At 37.0% G+C, this 15,825-nt stretch overlaps 1 protein-coding gene across 4 annotated transcripts in view; it reads right to left on the bottom strand.

Annotated features, from left to right (window-relative positions):
• The window catches only part of UTRN (utrophin), a 454,275-nt gene that overhangs the window by 256,575 nt on the left and 181,875 nt on the right, over positions 1-15,825 (bottom strand). For all 4 annotated transcript variants that reach the window (XM_079779951.1, XM_079779952.1, XM_079779953.1 and 1 more), the window contains 9 exons: positions 15,006-15,161; positions 13,118-13,288; positions 8,351-8,530; positions 4,839-4,967; positions 4,380-4,550; positions 3,593-3,754; positions 3,047-3,184; positions 1,396-1,587; positions 30-202 (listed from right to left, as the gene is read on the bottom strand). In XM_079779951.1, coding sequence (XP_079636077.1) covers positions 30-202; positions 1,396-1,587; positions 3,047-3,184; positions 3,593-3,754; positions 4,380-4,550; positions 4,839-4,967; positions 8,351-8,530; positions 13,118-13,288; positions 15,006-15,161 — 1,472 coding nt within the window. The remainder of the gene's footprint in view (positions 1-29; positions 203-1,395; positions 1,588-3,046; positions 3,185-3,592; positions 3,755-4,379; positions 4,551-4,838; positions 4,968-8,350; positions 8,531-13,117; positions 13,289-15,005; positions 15,162-15,825) is intronic.

Here is a 15,825-nt window from a genome sequence, read left to right as displayed (position 1 = left end):
AATTAAATTTTAACTTAATTTACACATACCCTTTACGATCATTGTACATCCTATTAATTCTGTCCCATTTTGCATTCAATTGAGTTAGCGTATCCCGGATCTGAATGGCTTCAGGTCCAGAAGCTTCGAGGATAACATCTGGTTGTTTCTCATGAATGACTGCGATCTGCTCTCCAAGTTTGTCCAGTTGGTCTTTGATATTCTACAAATATATTGCCAAACATTAACAAAATCCAGTAAAAAGATAAAAAGAATGAAATCACAGATGAAAAATTTATATGGTATAATACTTATTTAATAGATAATGAGATATAATAATTTTTACTAATCAAAATTGAAAACTTAAAAAAAAAATAATACCCTGTATTGACCAAAGTGTGAGGAACACTACATGATATCCCAATGGTGAGAAAAAAAATCCTAAAAGTTGTTCCATGTGGCATTTGTCCAGATATAAAAAAATTCTATAACATTCTGTAAAGGTAATGAAGTGCTTGAAGCTAAAATCATTTATATTTTCATATATCTAAAATGCTAGTTTAAATGACAGAAATTAGTTGTCAATCAAAGCCATCAAATCTATCAGCAATTTTATTGTGACCTTATATCCTATATAATCAAAGGCTAATATGCAAATAGACTGAACAGTAGAACGACCAGTCGCTATGATGTGCACTGACCACCAGGAGGCAGACGCTCAATGCAGGAGCTGCCCCCTGGTGGTCAGTGTGCTCCCACGGGGGGGGGGGGGGGTGCCACTAAATCAGAAGCCCTGAGCCAGGCTCATGGCTGGCAAGTGCAGCAGCGGTGGCGGGAGAGGCAGCAGCACTAAGGATGTCCGAGGGCTCCCACACTGCGAGAGGGAGCAGGCCGGGCTGAGGTAGCCCCTCTAAGTGCACGATTTCGTGCACTGGGCCTCTAGTATAAGTATGATCAGATTATATGAACAAACCTTAATGATATTTAATAGTTTTGTGAGTTAACTGAAAACTTCTAGGTCCCTAATTAACTTACAATCAACATCCCATCCCATACCCCAACCATTGGCCAATGTTAAATCATGATAGGTGGCAAGATTAATGCTGACATTTCATATCCAACTGGCAGTCCAGTTTATAAGAAAGCAATATGTTTTGTGCAGGTGTTTGATTAAAAAATGTCTCTGATGATGGAAAGAAGTAACTGCATACTAAAAATCCACATCTACTTTTAAAAAATTAAAATTTTATAATATTTCCTTGGTGAATACAGGAAAGGTTTATTATTCATACACATTATTAATTCCTTGGCCCAAGTTTTAAAAGCTACAGATCATCTAGGTAGACACAATGACAAATTCCTTGCATTATTTCTACATTAACTGCAGCTATTCAAAGGCCCTGCCTGGAAATTTACCTTCAGAACATCTTCCTGAAAAGAGAAGTCTTCATACACAGCAGTGCTTAGCTCTGGAGTATTAAGTGATAACTCAGCATCATCCATAGAAAGTAAAACCTTGTTAATTTCAACCAAATAATCTGCAGGGAGAAGTGATGATTTAATTCCGGAAGCTAGTTGGCCTGTTCTCCTCTGCTGAATAGGAATTGCCTGTAAAATCATTAAAAATAATAATGTACATCTCTTAAAATAGCCCCACAATTAATTGAAAAAAAGCATAAGACTATTTTGCGGAGAAGTACAATACTTGGAACCAAATTTTTTAAAACTATGTTTTGATTTTTTTATATTTTTGCCCTGCTTTGCTATGTAAAACCTTAATCTCTATTCTAATTTTCATCTGCAGCCTGCTCTTAAACAGAAATGTTTCACTTTATGACCAATGCCACGTAAACTCATTTAGCAAACAGGAAAGCATAGCAGGTTCTTTCCTGAGTTACTGAGGACGGGAGAATATGCTACAAATCATAAACTTCCATATGAAATGGAACATTTTAATATCATTATTATTTCACCCATTTTTAAAATCTCATAATTATATTTGAGACCTCAGGGCCTCACTGTTAAAAATGTAACTAAGTTAAATATGTATTTATAACATAACAAGAAATTTAATGGGGGTTCTGATTAAAATAACATACAGGTAATTCAATATATAATCTTAACGCTGGACAACAATATTATAGAACATGAATATCCTACATAAGACAATAAAAGGTCCTAACACACTAACTTCAGACAAAACTAAGCTAAACTGAGTGGACTACTTATCTGCCCTAATAATTCTATTTTCTGTGTCCTCTAATCAGAACTTTCAAAATAGCAAATGGGATGGCCACGCACTAGTCCTTAAGGAGTTGAATTCTTTTACTTGTAGATGGCTACAATTTAATAAATGCAAATAACCACAGTTCATCTACTCATGAATTAAGGTAGCTTCTTTCATAGTTTCACTGTATCTCTATATTGAACTTCTGAAAAATGATATGCCTCTGTAAATTCAAAAGTATAGTAAAATGATCACAAATACATGTTCATTGAGTTAGTGACTCTGAAAATGGTTACAATTCCTAAAAGAAACCGAAACTCAAGACTAAAATCGTGTTAACAAGATGTTTAATCTAGAGTTCTGCATTTATTTGTAACAAGAACAGACCTCTGGGGAACACCAGCACATTTATAATGTGGCTGGGAATATGGCCATTGAAAAGGGAGCTGGTAGTGAAGCTCTTCTAGAATATAATCACAGTTTATCAACTTCACAAATTTGGTTATTTGTAAACGAGACATGTTTTTTGACATGGTCAGGCCTCTCCATATAAACTACAGATCCGAAGGAGGAATCTACTCTAAAAGAAAAAGGTCCCTTTTAAGATTTAGTACGTTATCAGAAATCCAACAGAGATGCCCAATAATAAGGTTTTACGTTCCCTATTTTCTTTGACCCTTGCCCCACCTAAAACTATAAACATGTTTAGCAATGCACACCAGGAAGGAGGAGGGAGTATTCCAAATGGTGTGTTTTGAGGTGTCCGTGAATGCAACATCAAACATCTGAACGGCAAGGGCTGAGTTACTTCAGTGGCACAGACACTCCCCATGACAATACCTTAGTTTTGTTGTATCTTGTGTGCAAAAGTAATAACTGCAAACGGATCTCTTCTTTTTTATTATCCTCCATAGGCTGATGTAACATTTGTTCTCCTCTTTGTAGAACTTCCTCAATTTGGGCTCTTTCCTCATCCATCTGAATGTTTAGAAAGAAAAAAGTTACTCAAAAGAAAAATGTGTCTAGGGTCACTTACCATCAGTTCCCAAGGAGGAAAACTAACCTACAAAATATAACTCAAGATATGTTCATCTAAATTATATACAACAAAGAAGTCATGTTTTTCTTAAAATATTTCATATTTGATGTTAAAACATAAAGAATGCTAGCTAGTTTAGCATTAAGATAACACTGTTTTTAGTCAGAAAGTGCGATGTCTATTTTTTAAGCATTACATAAATCAATTACATTGACACTCATCAGAAAATCATATTTGCACTGTTCTATCATGTTTGGCAGATATTTGGGTAAATAATATTGGTGTAAAACTATAATTAACAGAGAATAAAAATAAGAACATCATAGTTTGAAAAACTCTGAACCAACCTTTTCATCTTCATTACTGGATTCCAAATGCTTTCCCACAACTTTTAACATATAGTCTATGTCACTTTCTAATTTTTCCAAGTCAGAGAAAGGCACATCAGCTTCAAGTGCTTCCGTGGTGACCAGAGATTGGTATGATAATGGTTCCTGGCTAATCAGCAGCTGTGGAAGGAAAATCATTCTTTAAAAAGATATTCTTAACTGGACCTTCTGTCATTAATCAGAGGGATGGAATGTCAGAAAGGAAATCAGCATTTATGTGTATTGACTTTAATTTCACTCATTTACAGCAATGATTTTACCAATTTGAGCTTCTCGGAATTACCCCATTTTCGCCAACCTCATAGCATTATTATCTCACCCATTTTTAAAATCTCACAATTACATTTAAGACCTCAGGGGTGTGAAATAGTGTGCAAATGGCTGTGGTTGCCTCGAATGCTGTTTGGAGGATTCTGAGACCACATATGAGCACAGCAGGAAACAGCGCCATGATCCAAAAGCCATCCCTGCATGGCCACCGACAAAGAGAAAGGCCACCACGTAGTACAGGTACGTCCCAAAGGAAGTCTCCCGTTACCTTTCGCCAGTCGGAGTGCCCTTGGAGTGGGACAGCCAAACTTCAGCAAAGTACCCATTTCTCAAGGACAAATGCTCCGTTCCAAGAAAACTTTACTTTTAAAAATTTACTTTTAAAATTATTTACTTATGTATACCACATAGTCATCTATAATTTAGATGCATACTTCTATGAAAAATAGCCTTATATAAAAATATAATTACTCACATTGGCACTTTCGATGTGCTGAGACACCTTTTCAAAGTTTCTATTCAGCTCAGCTAATTTGGGCTCTACAAGTTCCCTGCATGAGCCTCTGCGAGCATTCATCAAAACAACGGCTTGATCGCGAACATCCTCAACTTGCAGTCTGGCATTGTCCAGCTCAGAAAGTAAACGCTAATTGTAAGAAAACACATATTAGCACACCGGAAAAATCAAAATCAAACATGGGTGCAACACTAACTCAGAATTAAAGGCAGTTTAAAAAAATGTCTGGGATTCCTATGCCAACTTGAGTCAGAGCTGTTCATATATTAAGACTCATTCAAGACTTCAGGTCCTCCCACCAAAATAAATGCTGATGAATGGGAGAAGGTGTGCACAGGTAACGTGGCACATTCCACAAGAGAAAGACTACAGCCAAACCTTCCACCCCAAGAAGTATGACTGCTCCTCTTTCGCTACCTTCACAATTTCTTCCTGTTTACTTGCTGGTTTTTTTTCAATCTCATCCAATAGAGCTTCAGCTTGATAAAGCCAGGTACTTATGTGAGCAACATTTCCATCAAATATGTCCAACTGGTTCTGATGGCTCTGGAAGGGAATTAATGACGTGTTGATACAACCAGATGAAATATTTAACATGATAATCTTCAAAGAGATTTAAAAAGCCTTCAAAGAGCTAATTATATGCTGAATTTAAAGGGTTTCCACCTTACTGAAAGTTTCTTTTTCAATACCATTTTATTTGTCTCCCTTATTCTTCATTCTTACATTGCAAATAATCTAATTTGCCTCCTTGAGCATATTGGTTTAAAACGCATTTAAGAAAGTAATAACATAATAGAATGATTAAAATATGGATTGAATAAGCGTCTGCTGTTCAGGAGACTAACATCTCCGAGGGCAGGTCCTGTGTCTTTTCACCGCGGTGTCACCAGCACTTAATATCACATCTGGCACAGACCTCAGTACTATTTCCTGAAGCAGGATATAAAATGTTATCGAGAAAATAAATCCAAAAACAAAATCAAACTTTAGATTAAGCTGAATAAACTGGCAAAATTGCTGGCACTAAGGTGAGAATTTAGAACTTGATCAAAAAGTGGTGGAGACTTAGATAAAATTAACTTTTAGAAACTGTTTTATAGGATAAATGAAACTGTAACAAATTTATAAAAAGTGTTTAAAAGACAAGAAACAAATTATTTATCTATAACATGGAAAAAGAGTTGAAAAATAAAATGAGAACTAATAAATGACATGAGAAATGTTCTGACAGTGTTCTGCATTTTAAGTAAGAAGAATTGATAAGCACCAGACTTATTTGCCCCAATAAAGCAGGTAAATCAATATTCTAACAGGACTAGGAAGAGACTACTTGAAAAGAGAATTAGAAGGTACAGACTGAAAAATATAGAAGGGTTATGAAAATGTGGATAAAGTTATATATACTGAGTGGCCAGATTATTATGATCTCTGAACGCATAATAATCTGGCCACTCAGTATATATATTAGAGGCCCGGAGCATGAATTTGTGCATGGGTGGGGTCTGGCCAGCCTGGCCAGGGGGAGGGGACATGGGCAATTGGCCGGCCTGCCTGCTGGTCGAACTCCTGGTCAAAGGGACAGTTTGCATATTAGCCTTTTATTATATAGGATATACACTGAGTGGCCAGATTATTATGCGTTCAGAGATCATAATAATCTGGCCACTCAGTATATATATCCATGAAGTAATTAATAGTGTAGTGGTATAACCAAAGACTAACAACATATAACACTTAACAATTATCATAATCATCATACTAAAATCTAAAATTGGTTCTTTTAGGCATAATTATATATAAGCACTACATGTTTTATGTCATATAATCATCAAAAAAACTGTATGAGGTAGAAATAATAATAATAATGCCCATTTTACATATGAGAAAACTAAGATTTAGAGAACATTCAAGTACCTTGACCAATGTCACCCAACTAGTCAAAATTATTAGAAATTAGAGGCCCTGTGCATGACATTCATGCACTGGTGGGGGGAGGGGATTTCGGCCAGGCCTGCGTCCTTTAGCAGTTCAGGAGCCCTCAGGGGATGTCTGACTGATAGCTTACGCCTGCTCCCAGTGGGGAGTGGGCCTAAGCCATCAGTTGGACATCCTTAACACTGCCATGGAGGTGGGAGAGGCTCCCACCACCACCACTGCACTCACCAGCTGTCAGCCTGGCTTGTGACTGAGTGATGCTCCCACTGTGGAAGCATAGTGATCACCAGGGGGCAGCTCCTGCATTGAGCATCTGCCCCCTGGTGGTCACTGTGCATCATAGTGACCGGTCGTTCCACCGTTCAGTCAATTTGCATTACCCTTTTATTATATAGGATTATAAATAACATATAGCTTATGATAATCCTATCTAATAAAAGAGTAATATGCAAATTAACCATCACTCCGTTACACCACCAGCCACACCCACCAGCCAATCAGAGCGAGTATGCAAATTAACCCCAACCAAGATGGCTGTGGCCACGGAGAAGCAGGAGGGAGGCTTGGGTTTCCCTGGCAATGGAGGAAGCCAAGCTTTCCCACACACCCTGGCAGGCCCAGGCCTCCACTCAAGAATACAAAGTTTCAATTATAGACGGTAAATAAATTCCAACAGAAATGGCAGCAGCCAAGGAGCTGGAAGAGCAGGAGGCTAAGGTTGCCCCGGGCTAATGGAGGAAGCCAAGCTTCTGCAGCCCTGGCCGGCCTAGGCCTCCACTCCAGGCTACAAAGTTTCAATTATAGAAAATAAATAAATTCCAACAGAAATGGCTGCCACCATGGAGCGAGCAAGAGGCTTGGCTCCGTTCCAGGCTACAAAGTTTCAATTGTAGAAGGAAAATAAATTCCAGATACCAGGGCCTCCGCTTGGGTCGCCGGGGGGCGTGGCTGGCCTGCAAACCACCACAGGCCCCTCACCCAGGCCGCCCCACGCCCCAAGGGAACCCCCACCCTGATCCGGGACACCCTTCAGGGCAAACCAGCTGGCCCCCACCCATGCACCAGGCCTCTATCCTATCTAATAAAAGAGTAATATGCAGATTGATCATCACTCCAACACACAAGATGGCTGCCCCCATGTGGTCAAAGATCCTGCCCCCATGTGGACACAAGATGGCCAGCAGGGGAGGGCAGTTGGGAGGGAACAGGCCTGCAAGGGAGGGCAGTTGTGGGTGATCAGGCAAGCAGGGGAGGGCAGTTGGGAGGCACCAGGCCTGCAAGGGAGGGCAGTTGAGAGGGACCAGGCCTGCAAGGGAGGGCAGTTGGGGGCGATCAACCCTGCAGGGGAGGGCAGTTAGGGGTGATCAGGCCGACAGAGGAGGGAAGTTGGGAGCAAACAGGCTGGCAGGGGAGCAGTTAGACATCAATCAAGCTGGCATGGGAGTGGTTAGGGGGTGATCAGGCTGGCAGGCAGAAGCGGTTAGGGATAATCAGGAAGGCAGGCAGGCAAGCAGTTGGGAGCCAGCAGTCCTGGATTGTGAGAGGGATGTCCGACTGCCCGTTTAGGCCCGATCCTACCAGGTCTAAATGGGCAGTCGGACATCCCTCGAGGGGTCCCAGATTGGAGAAGGTGCAGGCTGGGCTGAGGGACAACCCCCTCCCCCCGTGCACGAATTTCGTGCACCGGGCCTCTAGTTAAATATAATAATAAATCATTAAAATGCAACAAATAAGTACATTTACTAAGATATTAAAGCATATACTTCCATGTATATTACAAATGGTTATTACCTACTAGAGATATTTCAAACTCTTTCTAGCTATTGTCTTTTTAAAGAGAAAAATAAAATGTAATCTAATGAAATTAATTCACAAGCAAAACATTATTGTGACACCAAGAAAATAGGATTTGGAACTCTAATCAAAGTTGTATTCATTTTTAAACAATTAAAGGAGAGAAGATTTCATCGTTCACTTTTCCCGAAACGTACCATTAAGGTATTGCACCAATCCTCAGTCCAGGTACGGACTCGGCTCCAGCCGGCGTTGAGGACACAGAGCCTCTCTTCTAAAACAGGCTCGCTGCCCTCGATCAAGTTCTGAAGGGCAGCACTACTCTCTGTGATGGTATTTAAATCAGCTTTTCTCTTTTCCAGATCCTTCAGAATAGTCTAGAAAATAAAAATACCAAGACCCATTTGATCTTTCAAAACGTGATAAAAGTTTATACAACCTTCCTTTAAAAAAACAAAACAAAACTAAACAAAAACGGAAACTGTTCTTCCACATACACCCTAGAAAGTTTACAACTGCCAAAGGTTTACAAAACTCCATAACTTATTAACATGCGAGAGTTCTTAAGATGCTAATAAAAATGGAAACATTTACTTATGCATATAACAGGAAATGTATTAAATTCAGGTATGAAAAAAAGGTTATTTATTTATTTTAAGTATACTAGTAAATTCCATATATCACACACAAGTACTAATTTATCTTCATCATAACACTGGGTGTAAACAATCAAGTTCACTTTCTGTAACTATAGCTGGCAAAGCAGAACTACCCCAGAACTCATAATTCTAAAATTCATAATGAATGTATCTCCTTGATTTCTACAGGAGACAATTGAGTACTATAGTTACTTGCAAGGACTGCATCCTATAACTAAATGGCCTAATGTAATTTATTGTAAAAGCATTACAAAAGTATTTCATCCTAAGTAAATCATTAAGAACTAGCACATCTAAGTTTTGGTCTTACAATTGTCATAATACTCTGGATAGTATAATGACAACTTAATTCTCATGTTCATAAGATTCAATAGGTAAGGTGTATAGTCAGAGAGTTATAGAGAGAATATTGGATTCCAAAATTAAAATTACAATCTTCTTTCAATCATAAAGTGACATGTGCATATCTAACCTGCTGCTGGCACCTTTTTAAACCAATATTAAAACAAATTCTTTAAAGGAGCGTGAGTCTATATTTAATCTCACATCATTAAATCACATTTTGGAAAGCTTAAAAATTGCAAATTCTCCAGTGAGTCAAGGTTTGAACATCTACTTGGCCATGTCAATTACTGATATTTTTAAAGGCACTGAAATGTTTCTCTCAAGTGTCCTCCAGCAGGGAAGGGGGGAAAAATAGAATACCCACAGCCATGCTTCCTGAAGTTAAGACTTTCTGCATTCCTTCAGTGGGAATGTACTGACTAGTGTAGTCTTTAAGAAAGATTTAACTATGAGTAATTAAATTGAAACAGTACACATGCTATCTATGCTAACAGATTTCACTGTAAAGAAAATGACCACATCTAAAATAATGACACTGACGCCATGGAATAAAAACACTATGTTCAGGAATAAAAATGCTACTTAAATTTTGCATTGAAAATAACTTTACCTATTTTAAGTGCAAATACATTAAAATGTGGTGAAATATGGATGTTTCTTAAATCTGAAAATACAACTTTGAAAAAATGGATGATTATGTTACATATTGATGTTTCATTCGATTTACTCTAGTGAAGAGAATGTGCTGTGAATTCATGACTTGTATATACCACCTTCATTATTTCAAATCCAAAATAAGACTAAATGGGAATTTAAGAGTGAGTAGTTACAGAAAATACAAGGTTATTTTTATAGTCTTAATCTGAAAAATTAATTGAATTTATACGTGTACAAAGATGAATGAATAAATATTAAATATGCAAAAAGTTATATATGTACCAGCTATAAGCAATTAATAAAAAAGAGAAAAGGCATGTTTTTTAAAGCATGTAAAATAAATAAGTATAAATTAACTTCTTTGCACACACACACACATATGTGTATGTGTATGTGTGTGTTTATGAAGAAAATAACCAAAGCATTATATAGGGATTTTAAAAATTTGAGGGGAAATGAGACATGCCATGTGACAATATAACAATGATGTCAAATCCTCTCAAAACAAATCTATAAATTTAAGGCAATTCAAATCAAAATTTCTAAGAAAATATTTTTTTAAGATTTTGAGAATAATACTTCTAAAGTGTATATGAGTGTATACAAAAAAAAAGGAACATTAAAAACAAGGAATCTATTAAGTATATATTCAAACATATTTAAAGCCACATAGTTAAACACCTAAAAGACATTTCAGAGGGCAGGATCAGTGAATCAGACAAAGAAAATCAACAGCCAAAAATAATAGATGAAGTTAGCATGTCAAATCAATGGAGAAGAGATAATTACTCAGTAGATAGTGTTGAGATAACTGGTTAACTACTTGGAAAAAGGTTAGAGCCTTACCTCATTATATACACCAAAATAAATTCCAGAAGGATTAAAGCATTAAAGATAAAAAGATGAAACTATAAAAGAGCTAGAAGAAAATGTAAGTAAATAATTACATAACCTTGGAGCAGAGTTGAACTTTCTAAGCACTAATGGCATATATAATGAAGAAAAAGATGATTTTATTATTCAAAAATATATAATAACAGCATTTTTAAATATATACAGAACAGAAAGGGAATTACAGTAGCAAAAAATATTTTTGCAATAATAGACAACATACAAAGCATTAATAAATAGGTAAAGAGCTCTAAATGAAAAGACCTAACAGGTGAAAGAAAAATGATCAGAATTACAATAAAAGGCAATTTTTTTAAAAAGAACTTCAAATGCCCTATAAACTGATGGAAAATGTTCTAATTAACTAACCAAAACATGATATCTGCCTACCATTTCAAAGTTGTGGTTAAAACAAGCAATAGGAATTCTCACATGGAGCTGGTAGGTACAATTTCTGAAGGATAATTTCATAATTTGTATAAGACTTTAAAATGAATATATCCCTAGACTCAGTATTTTTAGCTCGAAGAATTTATCCTCAGAAAATAATTATGAATACATGTTATGATTTAGCTACAAGTATATTCATCATAGCATTTTTTATTTTTTGTTAATCCTCACCAGAGGATTTTTTTTCCCATTGCTTTTTGGAGAAAGTGGTAGGGAGGGAGAGAAAGAGAGGGAGAAGAAGAGGGAGAGGGAGAGGGAGAGGGAGAGGGAGAGGGAGAGGGAGAGGGAGAGGGAGAGGGAGAGGGAGAGGGAGAGGGAGAGGGAGAGGGAGAGGGAGAGGAAGAGGGAGAGGTAGAGAAGAGGGGGAGAGAGAGAGAGAGACAGACAGACAGACATTGATTGGTTGCCTCCTGCCCCAACTGTAGTGGGAATCGAACCTTCAATCCAGGTATGTGCCTTTGTCTGGGTATCAAACCTGCGATCCTTCAGTGCAAGAGCTGATGCTCTAACCACTGAGATCACCAGGCAGGGCATAGCATTTTTCATAATAGTGAAAATTGGTAATAAATCAAATGAACATGAATAGAAAAATGGAACAATCAAAAATAAAATATGCAATTAAATATTAGGCCTGTCTCCAATATGAGATACAACATATAGGTAAAGAAAAATGTTAAAGATATAAGATGGGTTGTTTTTTTTTTAAGAAAGTCATGAAACACTAAATAGAATTATTTTCAAATACATGCTGTGCTTGTGCATGTCTATATGTGCCTATAAAAAACTGAAAAGATAACAGGGTGTTCTTTCATTATAGATGATTTTTGCTCCCCTCTTTTATTTTTTACACCATAAAAATGTCATTCAATTAACTTATATAACTTATGTTACTAATGAGAAAACAAGGGCTTTCAAAATGTATTGTACAAAGAAGGTAATATTTCCTTGAAAAAGCTAAACTTAACAAAAATAAAGTTTGGTACCTTTGCTTCCCATTCACCCACAATACACCTATAAATGCCAACGTTCTTCATTGCCTGCATATAGTTTTTTCCCTTCACAAGCCTATGGCATAATTATGCTTTTCATCAGCTATTTTCTAAACTGAGAACACTCTCTCTGGTGCCTAATATCTTGACTTTCATTCAACTGTTCTCTTCACAGAGCATTCAAATTAAAGAGTTGCACCACCCCCTGTGATCTCAAATCCCCTCCTCTTCATTTCCCACAGGCCAGCACAAGTGTAGGATGCCAAAACAGATCTGGTGACTTTATAGAAATTTTTGTCACAGTATTGATCATTATTTTCAGTACTTATCTCTAGTATACATGCCTCTTTCTTAGAAAATAAATTTGGGAAAAGAAAATGCCTTGGAAAAAAAAAAAACTACTTTGTATTCCATTCCTTTTTTGTCCACTTCAAAAGAGAATTGGAAAATCCACTCTCTAATCTCTATAATATCAAAGTAACTAAAGAGCCAAAGAACACTCTTCAATCTTTTGTTGACTCTTTTGAAAATTCTGTCTCTGTTCTCTTTACATCGGTTTGCAATAGAAAAGCTAGTAACTGGTACAAAAGTTATCGTAGAAGAATTAACAAATAAATTCAGCACAACACTTTGTGTGGAATGAATACTCAAAAAAAAAAAAATCAACTTCGAAAGTGTAACTATCATATTTTCAAGTGCCACATAAGCAGAACGCCTCTGAAGGCCTGTTGATGACTGATCAGAGTTCAACACTTTTGGAGTCAAGACAAAAGTAGCTTCTTGAAATAGTTGTTTTAAAAATATTCTTACTGTTTTTCTTAGCACAGAGAAGTAGGAAAAAAATAACGGAAAAAAGAAAAGGCTATATTTAATCCAAAATGGAGGAAAATGACATCCACCCAGATTGCCCTGAACAAAAATGCCACAGGTCACGCGGGCGTGATATTGGTGGTCCCCCTGAACTACAACTCACTTTAGCCCAGGAAATCTCTGTGTCCAAGTCGCCGAGCAAACCTTCTGAGGTGGATTTCTGTACTAGTTCCGTTTCAGTCACTGAAAGCCACTCCGAGAGAGAAGCAGCCTCTTTCTTCATTTTCCGGGCCAACTGGGATGCTCTTTCCAGATCCTGTTTTCCATCTGTCACCTGAAAAGAAGGAACCGAGAGAGGACTAAACATGGATAATAGCTGAGGATCCAAACTGACGCGGATTGAACCCCAAGAGATATACAACCTTGATCTCTGCAAGGGGACACTATACAGTAGTGGTTAAGTGTCAGCAACCCTCGGTTTTCATCTTAGCTCTGCCACTTCTTTCCTAAGGGACCTTGGTAGAGGTATGACCCTCCAAAGGCTGTTCTGAGTTTTAAATGAGAAAAATACACACACAAAGGACTTGGCCCAATCCTTGCAACAGGGTTAAGGGATCGGTAAGTGTTATCTTTTACTATTTTGAACACAAGATGCTTAGAATCATCTCAATGAAGGACTCTGTTTAAAACACATTACATGTTCTAGCAATTTGAAGGGAAACAGCACGATTTTCACAATCATGTTTTACAGTTAACCATTTATTGAAAAACACAGTAAATGACTATGCAATAAAACCCTTTATTATTATTATTTTGTACTTACTATTGTTGACAGAAAGCAAAATGAACTGAATTAACATTGACCAGACTCTGGATACAGCCCCCAAATGGTGTTAAGGAACAGTACACATGTTATACAATAAAACCCGCAACCACCTCTGTAATAGGCACTGCCCTTCCTAATTTACAGAACAGGACAGTGAAGCCTAAAGAGGGTAAGACCATGTATGTCCCAGGTGACACAGCCGTTGGATCGAGCCTGGTCTGAGCCAGCAGCCAGAATTAGAGGACAGGTGAAAAAACCAGCAACACCACTCCCGTGCATAAACTGCCCAGTCAATAAATAAATATCACGTTTCAAAAAGAACTTCAGCTGTGTAATACCAAAATGATGCGCTGAGAAATGTGATCCAGTGGTACAGAGTCAAAATGAATCAAAATCAACCACCCGATCTTGCAGAAGTGAAGTGAACGCCCAGGAAATGCATGGACTGCCCATGTTCACTGGTTTGAAAGTGATACCATTTTAGCTGGTTTTCTCTGGGCTCTTACAGAAACTCAGTTACTATTTAATAACTCGAGAAGGACCTAAAATATAATCTAACACAGCTTTCTAATACTGCCAAGTTTTCAGTTCCACACTTTTTTTTTTTTTTTTACTTCCCTAGTTTCAAGACTTGGATTCTCAGTGAGAGAAGACACTCAGCCTATTGGATCCAGTCAGTAAATGACCCACCACTCCCCCACCGATTCACTAAAATGCCCAAATTATAGCTGTTTCCTGAAAGGATTTTAAATCCCGCTAGATCAATGTGACCTTCTTGTCACATAATATTTATTAGAACCCGATGTTTGAACACTCTCAGTAGCCTATTCAATTTAATTTCAATTTTTAAAATTATGATTTTGTAAGTCCTAAATGCTATTATTGGTATAAACCAATAACTTGAGTTTACACAGGGACTATTATTTTTAAAGTTTACTTTTGAAATGTCAATAGTCATTGAAAATATAAAGTAAATCTGGATTAAATATTAAAAATAAGTTTCAATACAATTTGTACTCATTGCAATATTAGCACAAACATTTAAAAATTAATAAAAATTATTGGAATCGCTGAAAACATTATTAATACCATAAAATTTAAACACATATTCTCCCAGAAGTGAAACTTTAAAATGCACAAAAGAGAGAGAGACACACACAGAGAGAGAGAGAGAGAGAGAGAGAGAGAGAGAGAGAGAGAAAGTGGTGGGTGTGGCTGTCCTCACCTGAGCACCCAGGTCGTTGTAGAGCACCTTCAGAGAAGTCAGCTGCTCGTCCAGCCCCTTGGGGTTGTCGGTTTGCTGCTTCTGAACAATGTGTCTGCCGGTTTTGATTACTGTTTCCACTTCAAGCTTGACTTCACTTAGAGTTTTATAGAGTTTCTTAAAAAGAAAACAAGACAAATCGCACACATCACAGTGAAAACCCAGTAACTGGAATCATTTCAGAACACGGCTTATCCAGATTGACAGCTATGATTTAACTACGGAGATCAAAGGGCTTTATCTTTCCCCAATGTGGATTCAAAGGATGAGTAAAAATAGCATCAAGTTTGCAATAACTTTTTTAAATCAGAGAAGAAAATAAACAAATGGCATTTATACTTGTTTCAAAAAAACCCTTAGATACATATTTTAAAAGTTTATGAAAGTTTATGAACATTTTCCAAACATAAAATGTGAAAATATCAGGACTAAAAATTGGAATGTCTATCATTTTTTAAATTATAACTTTAAAAATCCTAAATGCTATTATTAGAAAAAAGCCAACTCTGGCTGTATTTCTGGCTATTGAAAATTGGAAGTATTCGCATTCTTATTTTTTTCTTACAATTCTGAAGTACCAAGACTACCACATTGGTACATACAACTTATGTAATGAGAAGATATATGACAACTCAACACATCAAGATGAATATGACTTTAAGAAATTTTAGTCATCAAGTCAAATTCAGAGCTGTCTTCATCTTCATTACCTTAAACTATTCTGTGCAGGTTCTCTTGCCTCCATTCATCGTGATCCTGACCTGAAGCATCTCAGGTGGCT

The sequence above is a fragment of the Cnephaeus nilssonii genome (assembly GCF_951640355.1).
Source record: "Cnephaeus nilssonii genome assembly, chromosome: 9".
Lineage (NCBI taxonomy): Eukaryota > Metazoa > Chordata > Mammalia > Chiroptera > Vespertilionidae > Cnephaeus > Cnephaeus nilssonii.
Note: the sequence above shows the minus strand (reverse complement) of the source record. Positions and strands in the feature narration are given on the sequence as shown.